General features: G+C 42.5%; 2 protein-coding genes and 1 long non-coding RNA gene across 6 annotated transcripts in view; 2 read left to right on the plus strand and 1 right to left on the minus strand.

Annotated features, from left to right (window-relative positions):
- Positions 1-20,888, minus strand: part of LOC142384496 (protein NLRC3-like) — a 233,149-nt gene that overhangs the window by 156,354 nt on the left and 55,907 nt on the right. The window lies entirely within an intron of this gene.
- Positions 1-20,888, plus strand: part of LOC142384501 (uncharacterized) — a 244,977-nt gene that overhangs the window by 88,743 nt on the left and 135,346 nt on the right. The window lies entirely within an intron of this gene.
- On the plus strand, positions 1,502-4,535 carry LOC142384545 (NLR family CARD domain-containing protein 3-like). Its single transcript, XM_075470848.1, has 5 exons — positions 1,502-1,759; positions 1,909-2,129; positions 2,277-4,185; positions 4,279-4,452; positions 4,520-4,535. The coding sequence occupies exons 2-5, from the start codon at positions 1,937-1,939 to the stop codon at positions 4,533-4,535; spliced, it is 2,292 nt and encodes a 763-aa protein (XP_075326963.1). The 5' UTR covers positions 1,502-1,759; positions 1,909-1,936.

Genomic DNA, 20,888 nt, shown 5'->3' on the forward strand with positions numbered 1-20,888 from the left:
CATTTGAAAATCTGTTGAAAACATCACCTGAAAAACAGGTTTTAGTGGCGTCTCTGATATAAGTTTCTCTGAATGAAGAGTCAAATTACTGGAACTGGAGTTTTGAAAAGTTTTCTGTTTAATTTTGACCTTTTATTGCATGTATTCATTTAAAATATCTGTTTTATTCTGTAGCATCACTTTGCTGAGAAACACAATTAATGACAATAATGATTCAACTGAAACTGATGTGGAACAGAGAAACTGAGCCAATCAGAGGAGCAGCTGATCTTTTTAATAAATGATGGAGAGGAGGATGTGAGCTGCTGTGCAGATGAATGATGTGTGTTTCCTCTGCAGAAGAAGGTAGAAAGTGTGTGTGAGCTGCTGTGCAGATGAATGATGTGTGTTTCCTCTGCAGAAGAAGGTAGAAAGTGTGTGTGAGCTGCTGTGAGTTCAGCAGCATGGATCAGAGTGAGGACACTGAAACCTCTCTGTGTGGGGAACATGAGAGCCAGAGCAAAGCTCAGAGGTGAGGTGGCCATCTCTAACTGTCCATGACTCTCCTCCATGTCCCAGCTCAGCGCTCACAGCACCAAACCACCTTTATTCACAGGAACCAGCCTGAGCCTGAACCTGAACCTGAACCTGAACCAGAACCTGGACCCAGCTGTGTGTCCATGCAGAGCGACTGGTCGATGGATAATCGTAATGACTTTAAATCAGCCCAACATCCGTCCCCTCAGAGGTGAGCTGAGTGTAAATGCTGTAACAGAGTAAAATGAGTCAGTTTGAACAGTTTTTACTCCAACATGTGTTTAATGTGAGCTCAGCTCTGCTTCACATCCATTTCTCTGTTCATATGTGAAGTGGTGTGTGTTGGATGTTTCCCACCAACACAGCAGTCAGGGAGGAAAGAATGATGTTGGAGGTGTTTCTGAGTGTCTGCAGGACAGCAGCTGGTCCAGCAGGGGGCGCCTTTGTGCTGTGGCTCTAACACAGTGGAGGCAGGAGCTTCCCCTCAGGGGGCCGGTGCTGCTGGATGGAGGAGGACAGACAGATTCATTTAGAATTAAAAAGCTGAACGTGTGAACCCCATGGAGCTGATGGAGGTGTGATGTGTTCCAGGTTCAGCAGAGGAACAGTCAGCAGGGTGCTGGTTAGCTGCTTAAAGCTTTGACCAGTTCAGATCAGTGAGCAACAGAACAGAAGTTTGTCCTGAGAGGCTGAAATGAAACTGGGTAACAGACAGGAACTCTGCTTCTTCCAGTTAACTGAACACAGCTTTGGAAGCTGCAATGAAAGTTTGTCTCCCGTCTTTGGGAAACAATCATCAGATGATGTTGAACAGTCATGGTCTGAGGCCTTCACACTGGGAGCTGCCCAGTACAACCAGTCTGATCCCAGCACACACTGGCTCTGGCTGCCTTGCTCCAGGGCACTTCAGCAGGGAGGGAGAGCTTTCTGAAGGGGTTGGTGAGAGCTGCTGGGACCCAACCAAAGATAGCTGAAAGCTCCAAGCAGCTGCAGACTGAGCTGTTGGTTCCCAGTGGGATCAGCAGGACCAGTAAAGCTTTCCCACTACAGGGAGTCCTCTGACCCACTGCTCACATCCACACATCCCTTCATGGACCTTCACCTTGTGTTGCTCTCTGTGTGGACAGACACAATGTGAGCTCATTCTTCATGATTCCTCCACAGAGTGGACCAGCAGAGCTCAGAGGGTCCCAGTGGTCCGTCTGCCCAGCAGCATCAAACACAGCTGGACTCCATATTTATGGTCTGTACATGAGCAACAACTACTTTCCCATCTGTTCTGCTCACAGCCATCTCCATGCTGCACTCTGTAGACCAGTGGGTTGTCAGTGTGTCCAACATGGATCTGATGTTTGGCTCCATGGTTTCAGTCTGATGGGCTCATTCATATAGTTTTCTGTTCCAGCTGCTGGAGGACAACATGCTCACTTTTGTGAAGGAGGAGCTGAAGAAGATGCAGAAGGCTCTGAGTCCAGATTACCCAGAATGCTTAGAGAGTCAGAGGGAGGGTGAGGATGAAGAGCAGAGGAGCAGCAGAGAGGCATTAGTGAAGATCACAGCTCACTTCCTGAGGAGAATGAAGCAGGAGGAGCTGGCTGACCGTCTGCAGAGCAGTAAGAGGATTTCTCTAAAGGTTTAACCTGCTGGATAAATGACACATTTACTGATGTCTCAGCACACAGAACAGCAGATGCTCAGATACTCATTCTGTACAGGGTGGAAATGTCTGTTTACTGATGTTATTTCTTGTCTTCATTCAGAACTTTGTGGACGTAAAGTTAAATGTGCTCTGAAGAAGAAGTTCCAGTGTGTGTTTGAGGGGATTCCTAAAGCAGGAAAGCCAACCCTTCTGAATCAGATCTACACAGAGCTCTACATCACAGAGGGAGGGAGCGGAGAGGTCAATGATGAACATGAGGTCAGACAGATTGAAGCAGCATCCAGGAAAGCAGGCAGAGCAGAAACATCCATCAGACAGGAAGACATCTTTAAAGGCCCACCTGGAAGAGATGAACCAATCAGAACAGTGCTGACAAAGGGAGTGGCTGGCATTGGGAAAACAGTCTTAACACAGAAGTTCACTCTGGACTGGGCTGAAGGCAAAGCCAACCAGGACATCCACTTCATGTTTCCATTCACTTTCAGAGAGCTGAATGTGCTGAGAGAGAGAAAGTTCAGCTTGGTGGAGCTTGTTCATCACTTCTTTACTGAGACCAAAGCAGCAGGAATCTGCAGCTTTGAACAGTTCCAGGTTGTGTTCATCTTTGACGGTCTGGATGAGTGTCGACTTCCTCTGGACTTCCACAGCAAGGAGCCCCTGGCTGATGCTACAGAGCCCACCTCAGTGGATGTGCTGCTGACAAACCTCATCAGGGGGAAGCTGCTTCCCTCTGCTCGCCTCTGGATAACCACACGACCTGCAGCAGCCAATCAGATCCCTGCTGGCTGTGTTGGCATGGTGACAGAGGTCAGAGGGTTCACTGGCCCACAGAAGGAGGAGTACTTCAGGAAGAGATTCAGAGATTCAGAGCAGGCCAGCAGGATCATCTCCCACATCCAGACATCCCGAAGCCTCCACATCATGTGCCACATCCCGGTCTTCTGCTGGATCACTGCTACAGTTCTGGAGGATGTGTTGGACACCAGAGAGGGAGCAGAGCTGCCCAGCACCCTGACTGAGATGTACATCCACTTCCTGGTGGTTCAGGCCAAAGTGAAGAAGCTCAAGTATGATGGAGGAGCTGCGACAGATCCACACTGGAGTCCAGAGAGCAGGAAGATGATTGAGTCTCTGGGAAAACTGGCTTTTGAGCAGCTGCAGAAAGGAAACCTGATCTTCTATGAGTCAGACCTGACAGAGTGTGGCATCGATATCTCAGCAGCCTCAGTGTGCTCAGGAGTGTTCACACAGATCTTTAGAGAGGAGAGAGGGCTGTACCAGGAGAAGGTGTTCTGCTTCATCCATCTGAGTGTTCAGGAGTTTCTGGCTGCTCTTCATGTGCATCTGACCTTCATCAACTCTGGACTCAACCTGATGGAGGAACAACTAAAGTCTCAGGAGTCTGAAAGTGCACAAGCTCCTATCGTAGAGGCACAGAGATCTTCTTCTTTGCAGTTTTTTAGTAATATGTTCGGTTTTCGCTCTCATGTCAAGCAGCAGAAAGAACAACAAACATCTGAAACAAGAGAAGATCAATCTGCAGATTCTCTTCGACTCTTCCACCAGATTTCTGTGGACAAGGCCTTAGAGAGTCCAAACGGACACCTGGACATGTTCCTCCGCTTCCTCCTGGGTCTTTCCCTGCAGACCAATCAGAGGCTCCTACGAGGCTTGCTGACACAGACAGGAAGTAGCTCACAGACCAATCAGGAAACAGTCCGTTACATCAAGGAGAAGATCAGTGAGGATCTGTCTGCAGAGAGAAGCATCAATCTGTTCCACTGTCTGAATGAACTGAATGATCGTTCTCTGGTGGAGCAGATCCAACAGGCCCTGAGTTCAGGAAGTCTCTCCACAGATAAACTGTCTCCTGCTCAGTGGTCAGCTCTGGTCTTCATCTTACTGTCATCAGGAAAACATCTGGATGAGTTTGAGCTGAAGAAATACTCTGCTTCAGAGGAGGCTCTTCTGAGGCTGCTGCCAGTGGTCAAAGCCTCCAACAAAGCTGTGTGAGTACAGATATAGAGGGATGTGTATGAATATCCTGCTGCTGTTTCTATAGGAGAGAAAGTCCCAGATTTATCTCATTATTCCCTCCTCAGGCTGAGCGGCTGTAACCTCTCAGAGAGAAGCTGTGCAGCTCTGTCCTCAGCTCTCAGCTCCCAGTCCTCCAGCCTGACACAACTGGACCTGAGTAACAACAACCTGCAGGATTCAGGAGTGAAGCAGCTGTCTGATGGACTGAAGAGTCCAAACTGTGACCTGGAAGCTCTCAGGTCAGGATTCATTCACCTTTTAAACTGAGAGTTGATATAATTCTGTCTTAATTTAATGCTAAAACAGCTGCCAGGTGTCTTGATCAATGAAGTAGATGAATCTGTTCTGGTTTTCTGGCTTAACTAACCTGAACAATCGATATCATGCAGCAGAACAATGTTGGATGTGTAATGTAATGTGGATTATATGATGGTGTATATCTCCACTCAGTGTTTCTTCTCACCTTCATCACACACAGTGGAGCCATATAATCTGGGAGTGCAGCAGAGGAGACTCAATTAAAAACAAGAGCAGCAAAACAGTGGTAGAGACTCTCACTCTGGGGTGAAATGAAACAAGTGCCCACCAGTGGTGTGAGATAATTACATGATCACAAAGATGATGATGTGCTGATAGGCAACAGATTTTGAGACTTTGTCGCTGAGAAACTGCAGTTCCAAGGTTCAAATGCTTCGCCACCATGTTGACTCCTTGCTTCCCTCACCGTGTTTCTGAGCATGTAAGAACCACCACATGGATAACAAGGTTATAAACCTGATATCAGGAGGTGATATAGATGGTCTTTCAGTCTTTCTGCAGCATTAGAGCCGTTTCATTTGGATCACAGCTGTTCTTTGTCCTTTTCCTGTTATTCCCTCCTCAGACTGAGCGGCTGTAAGCTCTCAGAGAGAAGCTGTGCAGCTCTGTCCTCAGCTCTCAGCTCCCAGTCCTCCAGCCTGACACAACTGGACCTGAGTAACAACAACCTGCAGGATTCAGGAGTGAAGCAGCTGTCTGATGGACTGAAGAGTCCAAACTGTGAGCTGGAAGCTCTCAGGTCAGGATTCTCTGCTGTTTCAGCTTCATACAGTCTCTGTGATGCAGTAACATCTGTTACATTTTCAGAGATGTTTAAAATCACAAAGCAAAATATCTCCAGATCTGTGTCACTTTCCTCTGATCTGATCTGCACACACACATACACACACACACACACACACACACACACACACACAAACATACACACATATGAACTCTGGCTGAAACATTTATTTATAACCTTTGAAATAGACATAAAAACAACTATTTTCAGGTTAAATCAGTCGCTGCAGCTGTGAAGATGCCGTCTACAGATGCTGGCCTGATGCCCAGATGTTTGATAATCATGAGGGGAAATAATTTCCTGTTATCCTTTGAAAACAAGCTCAGTTAAGACAGTTTAGGACATAAACTAACAGGTTATGATGAAAAACCAGCTTTGATTTGTGAACAATATGAAATAATCATTCATTTTCAGACAGCAGCATTCAAGTATCACTTCAAGCACGACTGTTTTCAGCCTCTGTGCCTCAACACCTCTGACAGGAAGCTGTAATACAGCAACAGTCAAAGGTTTGGACACACCCACTGATTCAAAATGAATGAGGAGGTCAGTCCAAACTCTGAAGTGGTCCCTACGATAAACAGAAATAAAGTTCAGTCCTTTGTTCTACTGACAAGAAGAAGACGAGTGTTGGGTGAAATAAAGATGTTCCACCTTGTGTTTCTTCTCCTGGTTGAAACCCGGCCGTCGTCCTTCTCCTTGATGTTCCTGTTGTTTGGATCCAGGTGCTGCAGAGACTCTTGTTCCTTCTCTCAGTTCAGACTGCAGTTCTGTCAGCTCATGTGGGGAATGCTGCCACCTGCTGCTGTAGTTAGGAACTGCACCTCACATCGGTGCATCTTCTCTACAGATCAGCTGCACTAAAATGACACAAAACAGTCGCAGCAAAGTAACAGATTACATGTCACAGACTGACAGGAAGAGATTCACAGATGTGCAAAACACATTTCACATGTAAAAATGGATCCACAACCTTTTACATGCCACTCTGCATGTGTTTTTGTTTCATGTTAAAGCATCAATCTGCACATATTAATCTGTAGTTTTACACAAGCCTTTATGAATCACAAATAAAATGTTCTTCAGCATCGTGAGATATTTGTGACTGATGGGAGACATTTACAGAATCTCTCCTGTGGATTACTAATTAAAATGCTTTAAAAAACTGCCATATAAAATCAAAGAATTAAACTATACTGTATATCAACAAATTCAGCAGCTCGTAAGTAGAAGCTAGAAAGATGCTCTGCCCGTCCATAAAAAGTCTCTCTAATATGCTGTTTATCATCAAATGCAGCAAATAGGAGCTAAAAGTGAGGAAGATATCTTGGTTTCTCAGAGCAACTTAATGTGATGTTTCCCAGGATTGTCTCCAAGATGACATTAAATGTGACTAAGTTTTAACACTAATGTTATTTAATATCTTCTCCTCAGACTGAGCGACTGTAACCTCTCAGAGAGAAGCTGTGCAGCTCTGTCCTCAGCTCTCAGCTCCCAGTCCTCCAGCCTGACACAACTGGACCTGAGTAACAACAACCTGCAGGATTCAGGAGTGAAGCAGCTGTCTGATGGACTGAAGAGTCCAAACTGTGAGCTGGAAGCTCTCAGGTCAGGATTCTCTGCTGTTTCAGCTTCATACAGTCTCTGTGATGCAGTAACATCTGTTACATTTTCAGAGATGTTTAAAATCACAAAGTAAAATATCTCCAGATCTGTGTCACTTTCCTCTGATCTAGTCTGCACACACACACACACACACACACACACACACACACACACACACATATGAACTCTGGCTGAAACATTTATTTATAACCTTTGAAATAGACATAAAAAACAACTATTTTCAGGTTAAATCAGCAGCTGCAGCTGTGAAGATGCCGTCTACAGATGCTGGCCTGATGCCCAGATGTTTGATAATCACGAGGGGAAATAATTTCCTGTTATCCTTTGAAAACAAGCTCAGTTAAGCCAGTTTAGGACATAAACTAACATGTTATGATGAAAAACCAGCTTTGATTTGTGAACAATATGAGGTAATCATTCATTTTCAGACAGCAGCTTTCAAGAATCACTTCAAGCACGACTGTTTTCAGCCTCTGTGCCTCAACACCTCTGACAGGAAGCTGTAATACAGCAACAGTCAAAGGTTTGGACACACCCACTGATTCAAAATGAATGAGGAGGTCAGTCCAAACTCTGAAGTGGTCCCTACGATAAACAGAAATAAAGTTCAGTCCTTTGTTCAACTGACGAGAAGAAGACGAGTGTTGGGTGAAATAAAGATGTTCCACCTTGTGTTTCTTCTCCTGGTTGAAACCCGGCCGTCGTCCTTCTCCTTGATGTTCCTGTTGTTTGGATCCAGGTGCTGCAGAGACTCTTGTTCCTTCTCTCAGTTCAGACTGCAGTTCTGTCAGCTCATGTGGGGAATGCTGCCACCTGCTGCTGTAGTTAGGAACTGCACCTCACATCGGTGCATCTTCTCTACAGATCAGCTGCACTAAAATAACACAAAACAGTCGGAGCAAAGTAACAGATTACATGTCACACACTGACAGGAAGAGATTCACTGATGTGCAAAACACATTTCACATGTAAAAATGGATCCACAACCTTTTACATGCCACTCTGCATGTGTTTTTGTTTCATGTTAAAGCATCAATCTGCACATATTAATCTGTAGTTTTACACAAGCCTTTATGAATCACAAATAAAATGTTCTTCAGATATTTGTGACTGATGGGAGACATTTACAGAATCTCTCCTGTGGATTACTAATTAAAATGCTTAAAAAACTGCCATATAAAATCAAAGAATTAAACTATACTGTATATCAACAAATTCAGCAGCTCTTAAGTAGAAGCTAGAAAGATACTCTGCCCGTCCATAAAAAGTCTCTCTAATAGCTGTTTATCATCAAATGCAGCAAAGAGGAGCTAAAAGTGAGGAAGATATCTTGGTTTCTCAGAGCAACTTAATGTGATGTTTCCAAGGATTGTCTCTAAGATGACATTAAATGTGACTAAGTTTTAACACTAATGTTATTTAATATCTTCTCCTCAGACTGAGCGACTGTAACCTCTCAGAGAGAAGCTGTGCAGCTCTGTCCTCAGCTCTCAGCTCCCAGTCCTCCAGCCTGACACAACTGGACCTGAGTAACAACAACCTGCAGGATTCAGGAGTGAAGCAGCTGTCTGATGGACTGAAGAGTCCAAACTGTGAGCTGGAAGCTCTCAGGTCAGGATTCTCTGCTGTTTCAGCTTCATACAGTCTCTGTGATGCAGTAACATCTGTTATTATGTTATTATTATCTGTTCTAACAGCAGCTGTGTTGCTCTGTGTCTGCAGCCTGTCAGGCTGTCTGATCACAGAGGAAGGCTGTGCTTCTCTGGCTGAAGCTGTGACCTCCAACCCCTCCCATCTGAGAGAGCTGGACCTGAGCTACAACCATCCAGGAGCCTCAGGAGGGAAGCTGCTGAGGGCTGCACTGAAGGATCCACACAAACTCAGGTATGGAGAGGCCTGCTGCAGCCTCACAGTGTCTGACAGAGGAGGAAGAGCAGGGAACATGTTCTCTGTGCTGCACTCAGCCCTGTGCTTCTGCTTCCTGCTGAGTGTTACATGAACAATCACACATGTAGGAGCCTGTTTCCTTTGCTCAGCAGAAACACTGGTTGGACAGAAACAGCAGGTGTTTGAGCTCTCCAAGGAGAACATCTGCAGGAACAACAGTGAGAAGTGTCTGTTGGTCAGAGTTTCTTCAGTTTGGTCTGAGGGGTGTTACTAGATGTTTGTTACCTGGATTTAAATGGGATGATTTGGTGAAGGATAGAAAGGAAATGTTCATTATACAACTGCAATAGTGCCTGTGGTTCAAAGTGGGCTGAGGACGCAGAATTGAAGGCGTTGCAAAATGTAAATGCAGAGTCAGCATTGGAAATGTGAGAGTGTAAAGTGTGACCTTTGGAGTGTGTAGCCTCTTTCACTGACTGAGGTTAAAAGAGTGGATCAGATGTAAAAGCTTTAGGGCCGACAGAAGGTTGCAGCTCTGGCTCAGATCAGGAGCAGATGGCTGAAAGAAGCAGTTTGTTGGTGTCAGTGCTGATCAGACAGCTTTCATTCTAGTTTCCAGATGCTCCATTCCAGTGGATGTGTCCAGATGTTGGACTGTTCCTTTCTCAGTGTAGAACAGTGTGTGTGAGAGCCATGTAATGTCCATGTTTGATGCTGCTCTGACCCCCCTCCTCCTTTCAGGGTGGAGCCTGCTGGAGAACGATGGCTGACACCAGGGCTGTGGAAGTGTGAGTGTGTTCTTCATCTGATTCATGACATCCAGCCATCTTCACACTGTCACATCACTCATTGATCACAGTGAACAGATGATGGATCAATAACTGCAGCTGGACTGTGTTTGTTCTCTCCATCAGATTCCTGCCGACTCACAATCGACACAAACACAGTGAGCAGAAACCTGAAACTGTCTGACAGCAACAGGAAGGTGACACATGTGGAGGAGGTTCAGTCATATCCTGATCATCCAGACAGGTTTGATGGCTGGTATCAGCTGCTGTGTAGAAATGTTCTGACTGGTCGCTGTTACTGGGAGGTCGAGTGGAGAGGAGAGGTTTATATATCAGTGAGTTACAGAGGAATCAGCAGGAGAGGAGGCAGAGAGTGTGTGTTTGGAAGGAATGATCAGTCCTGGAGTCTGATGTGCTCTGATGGAGGTAAATACTCTGTCTGGCACAATAACAGACAGACACCCATCTCCTCCTCCTCCTCCTCCTCCTCCTCCTCCTCCTCCTCCTCCTCCTCCTCCTCCTCCTCCTCCTCCTCCTCCTCTGTCTGTAACAGAGCAGCAGTGTATGTGGACCGTCCTGCTGGCACTCTGTCCTTCTACAGAGTCTCCTCTGACACACTGATCCACCTCCACACCTTCAGCTCCACATTCACTGAAGAACCTCTGCATCCTGGGTTTGGATTCTGGTTAGGTTCACCTGGTTGCTGGTTGTCTCTGTGCTGAGTACACAGAGTGTCCTCCTGTCAGAGAATCCCTGCTGAACAGATAGTTCAGTCTGTTCATGTCTGTCTCTTTCACTCAGAAACACCTTTTCAGATTCATGGACTCAGTCAGTTTCTGTTTGAAACTCTTCTGAATGATTCCTTGGAAACTTCTTCCTCTTCCGGTCCTTTAAAGATGGAAGCTGCCATTCTTCCAGGATGTTGTTTTTCTGTGTGTTTCCAGTCAGAGCTTCACACTGAGTATCAGCAGGTTGTGTTTCTCTGCAGCTCACTTCAGCTGAGCCCATTCAGCTGATGTCAGCTGCAGTTAGTTTGCTGCACATGTGACAAACTGTGACATCAGAGAGGAATCACTGAGCTGCATCAGCCCAGATGGATTCCAACCTGCTGACAGATCTTCACTGATTCTGCTGCAATGAGCAGAAGTCTGGTGAGCAGCCGGGGTTCATCCTGATGTTTCTTCACTTTCACTTCCTGTTAGATGATGAAAGGACACCTGGACTGGAGCTGCTTTCTGATGGCAGAATGTTGCTGAATGTTGCTGTTGAACGCTCACACAGAGGACTGAAATGATCCTTTACAAACAACATTTGCATGAGCATGAGGGCCTGCCCACAGAGTTTAAAGGAGGCGCTGCCACACTCCTCACTTTGGATCACCTCTTCCTCCCGGCTGGAGAGGGAGAGGAGAAGAGCCCAGCAGCATCCTTTCTTTAACTCAGAGCAGCTTTTTGTCCCCCAGCAGCCACCGTCCTGTTTCTACAGACTTTAACAGTCCACAACATCTGCTTTGGACTGAAAGTTCCTGATGTTCAGCATCAGAATCCTGCCAGTGTTTCACTGTTAGTCTGTTTGGCTCATTCTGTCTTTATTCTGACTTTCTGTTATTTTCACCTGGTGAATTATTATTGAATTCTAGATTTTTCATCTCAGAAATGGGATTTTTTGCCTCATTATTCATCACAATGTTCATTTTTCATGTTTTTATCTGATTATTTTATTCAATAAAGTTCAAAGTTGGTGAAATTTTGTCTCAGATCTTTTCTCTCATTTTTACTCTTTATCTCAGTCATGTTTTTTACTTTTTATTGGAAAATATTGAGTATTTATCTGAATATATTTAGGTATTAGATTTCTATTTTAGAATATTTGACTTTTTTTACTTGTATTATAAAAATCTAAGTTTTAAGGCAACAGTAAGAATGAATATTTAATGTTGGACAAACAGGACATCAGCAGGTCGACTGATGTTTCTGTAAAATCACTGATACGTTCACTAACTCAACTATATCATCATTCACACATGAATTCAGGACGCTGCTTTTACACAATGTATTTTTCCCAGAAAACATCCTGGTGGAACCTGGGCTGCTTGTGTGGAGTCCCGTCAGGTCAGTAGGTCCTTCAATGTGGCCCAGGATGGATTTGTGTTCACACTGTTCTGAGAATGTGGACACAAGTGTCACAGAGCACCTCTGAATGTGGTCTGAGCCATCGGATCTGAATGCGTTCACACCTGTATTTAGTGCTGTCCACCTGTGATCGGATCAGCCGGACTCATGTCAGCAGCAGGTGTGAACAGCCTCTGTGTTCATTAAAGCCACATCGTGCAGTTTGTGGTTTCACCACCAGAGGGCGACAGAAAACATGCATTAAAGGGGAAGTTCGGTTTTTTTAAACCTGGACCTTATTTCTGGCATGAAATATGTTCATCTACTCACTGATAACAGTTTTGGTGAAAGTCGGCGTTCTTCGGAGGAATGAATGAATGAACGCGACCATTCATTGGTCTTAAAGTGTTGGTGAAATAAAGACATTAGGCCTTATTTAGAGGCTGTATTGTCTCTGCCCTGTTCTCTCCCGTTATATGGATATGCGCGGATCTCAGTGATCTAAATAGCATCCTGTTATTGGCAGGGCTCTCAAGTTTTCAAGTTTGCTTGGAGTGAGATTCGGGCGGGGCAGGGGCCGGGCCGTGTGCGCGGCGGGGTTTCTTTCGTTTTTTTTTTTGGGGGGGGGGCTGGGCCCTTGCAGTATCCCATCGCCATAAACTAGCTACTTAAAGAACAAAGAAATTGTTTTATTTATACCAAAATCACAAATCTTCACTTTTACACTAAATTTTGCAATATTTGAAAATAAATTGTTTTAGGTAGGCCTATGCAAAGTCTTAACAAAAAAAAAATGTATGTCTTGTTGTAAGTGTTTGTGGCAGATTTTGATGCTTGATGACTGATATTGGGGGCTCCCATTTAAAGCACTGTGGCTCAATGTCAGTCATTTCCCCAGTCATGATGGATGACAGAGTTCCATTCAGAGCCAACGTGTTCCTGGTCTTGGTTTTATTGAGCCCCAGCATGGAAAAAACCCTCTCTGCATCAACATTTCAGTGTGACAGAACTAATACCAGTTTGGTAATTGTAGATAGCCTTATTGGGAACCTGCTCATACCAGTCACCTTTGAAAAGAATTAACCACGGAAGCCTAATTACACTCCTACATATTTTTCATTTTTCATTAAGTTGCTCATGTCAAAGGGTGTGTGCTGAATATTTAGGCCTACTACTCCAACGAACACTTTAATCTTTTAAAGAGAGTAGGAAAACTATAGTAACTAATAAAAGATTCAAATAAATGAAGATATGACCTGCTGATGATCCTGACGGTTCTCTTCCACCTCCAGCTCGTCTACAACGAGCTTGCTTGCAGCTGAAAGCTATTTCAGACCTCACCCGGCAACAAGAAATTCTCTTTTCTGATTGGCTGAGAAATTCTATTTTGTGATTTGCCGATGGGTTGCTAAATCAAGACGGCTGTACCAGAGCTATAGTTCTGAGCTGTACGGAGAAGGGCTGTGGTGTGAGAGATCCGGCAAGATGGCGAACTGAGTGCACGCTCCAACTAGTGCTCTTCGCGGTTCATTCCCCAAACTTTTGGAAATCAAGTCCCTCTTGATATGTAAATTTAACATTCGCCCTGTTAAAGGATGGTCCGAGAGTTTATATTTTTATTCTACTGTAAAGCTGGCCATGGACACAGATTCTGAAAAGACCAAATCAACTGCTGCTGCTGCTGCTGCTCTGGCCCTGCATGATTACTGCGACAACGTGGCACCTGTGGAAGACATGGAGACTTCGACTGCAAAGAATTCCCGTCCTTTGCCCGAGACGCCCACAAAAACCCAAACTGACGCGAAGAAAATGAAACTGCGTGAGTCCACCTCGAGTGAAACGGAGGGAACCAATGCCACCATTCTAGCAGCTATAAACAACCTCTCAGCTATGCTACATGACATGAAGTTGCAAGTAAAAGAAAACACCACAACCATAGCCGAGGTAACCAAAAGTGTCGAATTCAATGCCAACGAAATCGAAATGTGCAAATCGGAAAATGCTGCTGTTAAAAAAAAAGTTGCTAATCTGGAAAAAGAAAACGCTGACCTCCGAGACAAGGTGGTGGAATTGGCGCGTTACAAACGCCGATGGAACCTGAAGCTCCGCGGGCTCAAGGAAAAGGATAGCGAAAACACACGGGAACGGGTTTCCCATGTCATCGCACAGATCGCCCCACACTGGTCAGAAAAGATCAACTTTGCCATCGACTCCGTGCATCGCTTAGGCCAAAAGGAAAAGGGCAAACACCGGCAGATCATCATACAGTTCACCATGCGACACTTCCGAGATGAGCTGTGGCGCCTCTCAAAGGACTCGGAGGTGTGCTCGAAGCTCAACATCAAATTCGCCGAACGCCTTCTCCCGGAGGACAAGAAGGTGAGAGAGGCTGTGTGGCCACAGATCAAGGCGGCAAGAGAGGCTGGTCAGCAAGGTTATTACAAAGGGTCGGTTGGCTACATCGACGGGGTTGCCATTGAGGCCACCTAATTCGGTAAAGTATCGAGGGACATGTTTTGAATCAATCACTTAAAGGGGAATCGTTTTTGCCAAGTTACCTACAGGAAAAGTTTATTCCTGTGACTCCCTGAAGTTTACTTCCAAGTTCAAAGGTTTATTTTTCTACCTTATTGTTACTGTCTAATGGTTTCTTTCAAAGAAGATTTTAATTTAATTTCTTTTAATGCAAGGGGCCTAAGAGACAGTAGCAAAAGAAAAGCTGTCTTTCTTTTTTGCAAACATAAGAAGCCAAACGTTGTTTTACTGCAGGAGACTCACTCCATAGAAACTGATGAAAAGTTTTGGTCTTTGGTCATTTTTGGACACGGTACCAATCGCTCTGCTGGTACTGCTATTCTTCTGCACAACTTCCCTGGGAAAATTCTCACCACCAGAAAAGACTCTGATGGACATGGGATTCTTTGTGTTTTTTCAATTGAACACTCCTTTATTATTCTGGGAAACATCTATGGTCACAACAACTTAAGCCAAAACAAGGAATTACTCTCTGAAATCAGCAATATCATCACAGAAATGAAACTTATTTACCCTACAGACAACATTATACTGGGGGGTGACTTTAATATGGTTCATGATGAATGGTTAGACCGCTGCCCCAGTAAGTTTGTTAACCATCACTATAATCCTCATCTGTGTAATTTCTGTAACCTTCACAATTTGATAGATCCTTGGCGTTCCTTACATCAAGATCAAAAAGAATTCTCTTGGTTTAAGCCAGATGGCTCAAGTAGGTCCAGGATTGACTTCTGGCTCATCTCTGACTGTTTCAAAGAACTTATCAGCGACTGTTCAGTTTCCGCTGCTCCTTTATCAGACCACTGTCTCTTAAGTTTACTACTTAAACCTTCCAATTCTGTTAAACGCAATAGAGGTTACTGGAAATTCAATGCCAATCTTTTGAATTCTGATGTTTTCTGCATAGGGATAAAGAGCATTATCAGAGCCATCTCCGAGGATGAAAGTCTGTCATCCTTCACTTCAAAATGGGAATATATTAAATACAAAATCAGAAACTTTTCTATATCCTTTAGCAAACTATTAAAGCAATCTGCTCAACTTGAGGAAAATGAATTATTAAGGGAAATTTATATATGCTGCAACAAGCCCACTATGTCTGATTCAGACAAAAGGAAACTACTTAACTTACAAACTAAACTAGACAACGTCTATACCAAAAAAGCCAAAGGCGCTTATATTAGGTCAAGAGCCAAATGGATAGAGGAAGGTGAGAGAAATTCTGCTTATTTTTGTAGACTAGAAAAGGTGCGACAGGAGAAAAATAACTTAGAAACTTTACTAATAAATGGCACTGAATGTTCTGACCCCAAAACTATAGCAAACGAGGTTTTCACTTTTTACAACTCATTATACTCGAGCAACTTCTCACCAGAGGCAGCTGACATCTTTTTGACAAAATTAAAGAACACATCCCACAGATGTCTGAAGATTTCAAACTAACTTGTGATGCACCTCTCTCACATGAGGAGTTAGATAAAGCTATGCAATGTTTAATACCAGATCGTTCACCTGGTCAAGACGGCCTCACAGCCAATTTTTACAAACATTTCTGGGCGGATATTAAGGATGTTTTATTCCATACTTTGAACGAAATTATAACTAACTTGTCACTGCCACACACCATGAAACAAGGTGTAATAGTACTTATTCCCAAACCTGGTAAAGATGAAAAAAGTCTTGAAAATTGGCGACCAATTACTCTCCTTAACAATGACTATAAACTACTAACACACATCTTCTCAAATAGACTTAAAAACGGTCTTCCTCAAATAATAAGCGAAACACAATCTGGATTTATGAGAGGCAGATCTATACATAATAATGTACGTTTGATATTAGACTTAATAGAATATAATGACTATATACAGGATGACGGTTTTATTCTCTTCCTTGACTTTTATAAAGCATTTGACACTCTTGAACATTCATTTATTTTTCAGGCTCTAAAGCGCTGTGGGTTTGGAACATTTTTTAGGAACATAATCAAATGCATCTACCATGACACCAACAGTTCTGTCTCTCTTTCAAACGGTACATCCCCTCGTTTTAACACCAAAAGAGGCATAAAACAAGGGTGCCCCATCTCACCTTATTTATTCCTAATTGCTGCTGAAATGCTTTCTATTTTAATTAAAAATTCAGAAATTCAGCACATGACTGTTTCAATACTAAACTTCAAATAAGTCAGCTAGCCGATGACACCACTTTGTTCCTGAGAGACCATGAACAAGTCCCAAAAGCCATAGAGTACATAAAAGAGTTCTCAAATGCCTCAGGGTTACAACTTAACCTTAATAAATGTGAACTTCTAGCTATACACAACTCCTCCCACTCATCTGCTGACGGCATTCCCATTAAATCCTCTGTTAAATATCTTGGAGTACACATTACAAATGATGTGAAGCTCAGTGAATCGCTAAACCTATGCACTAAATTAGATGAATGCAAATCTAGATTGGATAGGTGGTTAAATAGGGACTTATCTCTCTATGGTCGCATCTACATAACCAAAATGGAAAGTATTTCCAGATGTATTTATCCTGCTAGCTCTCTGTCCTTTCCTAATAAAATGATTAAAGCCATAAATAAATTAAACTTTGACTACATGTGGAGAAGGAAAGTCCACTATTTAAGAAAGTCATCCATGGTGAAAAATTATGAAGATGGTGGGTTACAAGCTATTGATTTTGATTGCATCAATGGCTCTTTAAAAATCAAATGGCTAAAATCATTCCTTGTTAATAACAACAGTTTTTGGTTTTGTGTCCCTAGAGAAATCTTTAGAAAACTTGGTGGTATTCATTTTCTCTTGCGTTGTGATTTCATCCCATATAAGTTGCCTGTGAAACTATCCTCTTTTCATTCTCAAGTCCTCCTGTACTGGAATCTTCTGTACAAACACAACTTTACACCACACAACACACCCATTTGGAATTGTAGATATATCCTTCACAGAAACAAATCCATATTCTTTGGCGAATGGTTGGAGAGGGGCATCTGGTCAACAACACACCTGCTAGATGAACATGGAAATATCTTACCTTTTGATAATTTCTGTTTAAAACACAACTTTCAATGCAACCGACAACAATACAACAAGATCATGAAATGTCTCCCTCCTGCTTTTCTGTCAATGGTCCAAAACTCAACACCTTTTGTTTCTACTCCAGACCTTCCTAGTATTTTAAGAATTGGTGAAGTTGACCTTATAAGTAAAAATATTTCTAATAAAGTTATACGTGGACTATTCACATCTTACTTATTTCCTATTCAATGTAAAAACAATCTCCAAAATATTGACTCACATACTCTTAAAAAGCTGCGTACACTCTCTTTAAATCTACCAATCCCTCCTAAGGCAAAAGAACTACATTTCAAAATATTTAATGACATATACCCCTCAAGGGAGCTTCTCAACCACAGGTTTAATATTGACATTGACAATTGCATATTTTGTTGTGAAGTTGTAGAAACCACTGATCACTTATTTTTCCTGTGCATGTACAGTAACACTTTTTGGAATGATGTGTACGACTGGCTATGTGAATACATTCCAGCCGTTCCTCTCTTTGACTTGAATGTAATTAAATATGGGTGCTTACACAAAGATAAAAACATAGAACTCTTGATCAACGTCGTCATCTGTTTAGGAAAATATCTCTTACACAAATGTAAATGTATAAAGACAAGTCCTGTGTTCAGCGCATTTAAAAATGAGTGGTCTTTATACAGTAAATCCTTAAAATGTATGAAGAGTAAAAAGAGCAACAGGCTAATTGAAATAATGTGTAGCTTTGATTTAATGTAATGTAGGCCCTCCTCTCTCTCTCTTGCTATTATTTATTTTATTTTATGTTATATTATTTATTTTATTTTTTGACTGTCAGTATGCTTTGTTATTCATGAAAACTTTCAATAAAAAAAGTTCTGAGCTGTACGAGCGCACGGTAACCTGCCAGTGACTTGTTTATAGTATCGGCCATTAGAATTTCTGTGCGACGAAGTTGATCATTTCTCAGCGTGAGAAATGGCATGTGTGGCGTGAAATGCGTGTGTCTCACGCTCAATGCGTGAGACTTGAGAGCCCTGTATTGGTGAGTAGATTAACGTATTTTATGCCAGAAATAAGGTCCAGGTTTAAAAAACTTCCCCTTTAACATTACATTGTAAAAAGAATGTATTTCAGCCCCAAACGTGATGTTTTCTAACCCTAACCCAGAGATTTTTCCTGAACTTGATTTGTTTCTTGAAAGAAATGCTTGAAAATTAATTTTTGTCTGCTGTTGAAATGTTAAGTAGTCATTCTTTTTGCTGCAGCTCTTTTTAGTTTTAAATTCACAGAGAATAATAAATACTAAATGATTGAAGAATAAAATCAGATGAAATATGAACAAGTTGGACCTTCACGTAGAAACACGTCCGCATCCAGTTTAAACATTTCTCAGCCTTTGTTTTCCACCTGTTTGTGGGAGTCTCCATCCTCTGTGATGTTAAATAACTCAGTGTGCATAAATACATCATTCTTAGATTAAACCTTCTTATCAGCAGGAATCTTGTGTTGGCCTCCTAAATGTACAGTTCATCCTATGTATTCCACATACAACAGAAAATGAATCCTCCCATAGAAAGTAATGAATTCCCTCCCATAAACATATTGTCATGCAACTCCAAAACATATTTGTGGTTTGGTTCCACGTGCTTACACAATCTCCAGCCTGCCTTTTGGTTCAGTAGAAATAAATGTGTATTTTTTAATAAATGTGCCTCTCTCCATGCAGGATTGAGTTGTGGATGGTTGTTGCTCAGGCCTCGCCTTCGCCTGTCGCCCAGCTGATATTGCACCCGACCTTGAATATCCTTCCCTCGGTTGGTGAGCCAATGTGAGGGTGTTCTCCTGTTTCTTCTTAGGCGCTTGCCGGCGAACCCAGGCCTGGCTCCGTGGGGTTGCCCCAGTTTCTCTTTTCCAGGGGAGGTGACTCTCTTACACATGTGCTGACGTCTTTGAATGGCTCTCAGTCTGAGCCCTTTCCAGAGACCAGTCTGCCATGGGAGACTCTATCAGGGACTAAGACCCTGGACAACACAGCTTGTAAGGTTATGTGGATACACAAACCCTTCCACGACATTAAGGTAACGATTCTACGGAGGGGATGCATTATGGGATACATTTCCTACACTGTGATGGAATGGAATGTGAAGCACCTTAAAACTCTCGGTAGCTCAGGTGTAAAATAATAATTGTTAAAGTATAATGAAGTGACATAAAGCAATAACAGAATTAATCAAATTAATCTGAAAAGATGGTGTTTATTCACTGAAAAGTATGAACATCTGTAGCGCATCAGGTAGAATAATAGTGAACAGTATTTTACTTTCCATCCATGTTTTCCTGGTTGAAAACTATCAACTGTCCTGGGGTCCATTTCACAAAGCAGGTTCACCAAACTCTGAGTTACGAGGTTCCTCATTCTGATCATGTTTTACACTATAAAATAAGGAGGAGCTGGCCCTAAGCTGAATATTCTTTTTTAAGCCTATTCATATGTCAGGTTCAAATACCTACAATTTCATAAAGAAGAGAGAGAGAGACGTTATAGGACTTTTAACTCATGAGGAGAGCCTTCACAGCTTCTTCCTGATCAACTCTGACCATCTCCTCACGCCTCCTCTATTTTATTCAGAAGTGGGTGTGTACAACAACTCTCAACTGAGAGGAAAGGGGGTGTCACGTTTCAGGCCGCATTCCTAACAAGGAATTTACGACCTTAACACAAATGAACAAGGCACACTTTTCTTACAACTCTTGATCGATACAAAAACAGAGTATATATGGGATCACAAAACAATACATGTATTTACAACTCAACATCATACAAATATTTATTTGTCTTTTATGTCTTTTTTTTCTTAAAATTCTGATGGTGCCGCTCAAAAAGATAATTGTCTGTAAATGCAAAAACATCTATGATGGTCTGATAACCATCTCCGACGAATATTTATTTCTCTGCGCAGTAATGCTGCACCTTCATCCACGGGATCGTTGTCAAAAGGACATGTTGGTGAAAAAAGTCGCCTCCTGCTGTGCCTGATGGACTTCTAGAAGTAGAAGAACTCGCTCTGCTGACTGAATGAATGAGGAAATCAAATGGCGTGTGTGGCTGAATGAGGGCGGAGACAGAAAGAAACTCAAGGTTTCTTGAATAAAACCTGGTCCCGACCAGGTTAGGTTCAGAGAGTCTGTTACTACGGTAACTGACCATAAGCTTAAGTTACCTCTCTTTGTGAAACAGGCTAGAGTTACCCCTCTTTCTCGGGGTTGGGTTACCTCGAAAAGAAAAGGAAAGAATGACATGAAATAATGTAAAATTTAAAATATTTATGAATATAAAAAGACAGTTATTCAAAGATTATGAAATAAAAAGAAAATTGAAAAGAGAAGAATAAAATATAATATAATGAAATAAAATTTGAAATCTGAAAATAAAAGACAAACTGATGCAGGGATGGAACAAAGAAATAAAAATCATGACGAGAAAAAGGAACGAAATGAAAACAAATCAAAAGGAAATAAACTGAAATGTATTAAAATGAAGACGATCTGACAACAAAATATTAAAATGCAT

The sequence above is a fragment of the Odontesthes bonariensis genome, chromosome 7, assembly GCF_027942865.1.
Source record: "Odontesthes bonariensis isolate fOdoBon6 chromosome 7, fOdoBon6.hap1, whole genome shotgun sequence".
Taxonomy (NCBI): Eukaryota; Metazoa; Chordata; class Actinopteri; order Atheriniformes; family Atherinopsidae; genus Odontesthes; species Odontesthes bonariensis.

What these genes read in the sequence shown, in the direction of transcription:
- LOC142384545 (XM_075470848.1), top strand. Translation starts at nt 1,937, where the DNA reads ATGCTCACTTTTGTGAAGGAGGAGCTGAAGAAGATGCAGAAGGCTCTG. An exon ending in GGCTGACCGTCTGCAGAGCA is followed by an intron (nt 2,130 to 2,276) that starts GTAAGAGGATTT and finishes GTCTTCATTCAG; the next exon opens with AACTTTGTGGACGTAAAGTT. An exon ending in AAAGCCTCCAACAAAGCTGT is followed by an intron (nt 4,186 to 4,278) that starts GTGAGTACAGAT and finishes TTCCCTCCTCAG; the next exon opens with GCTGAGCGGCTGTAACCTCT.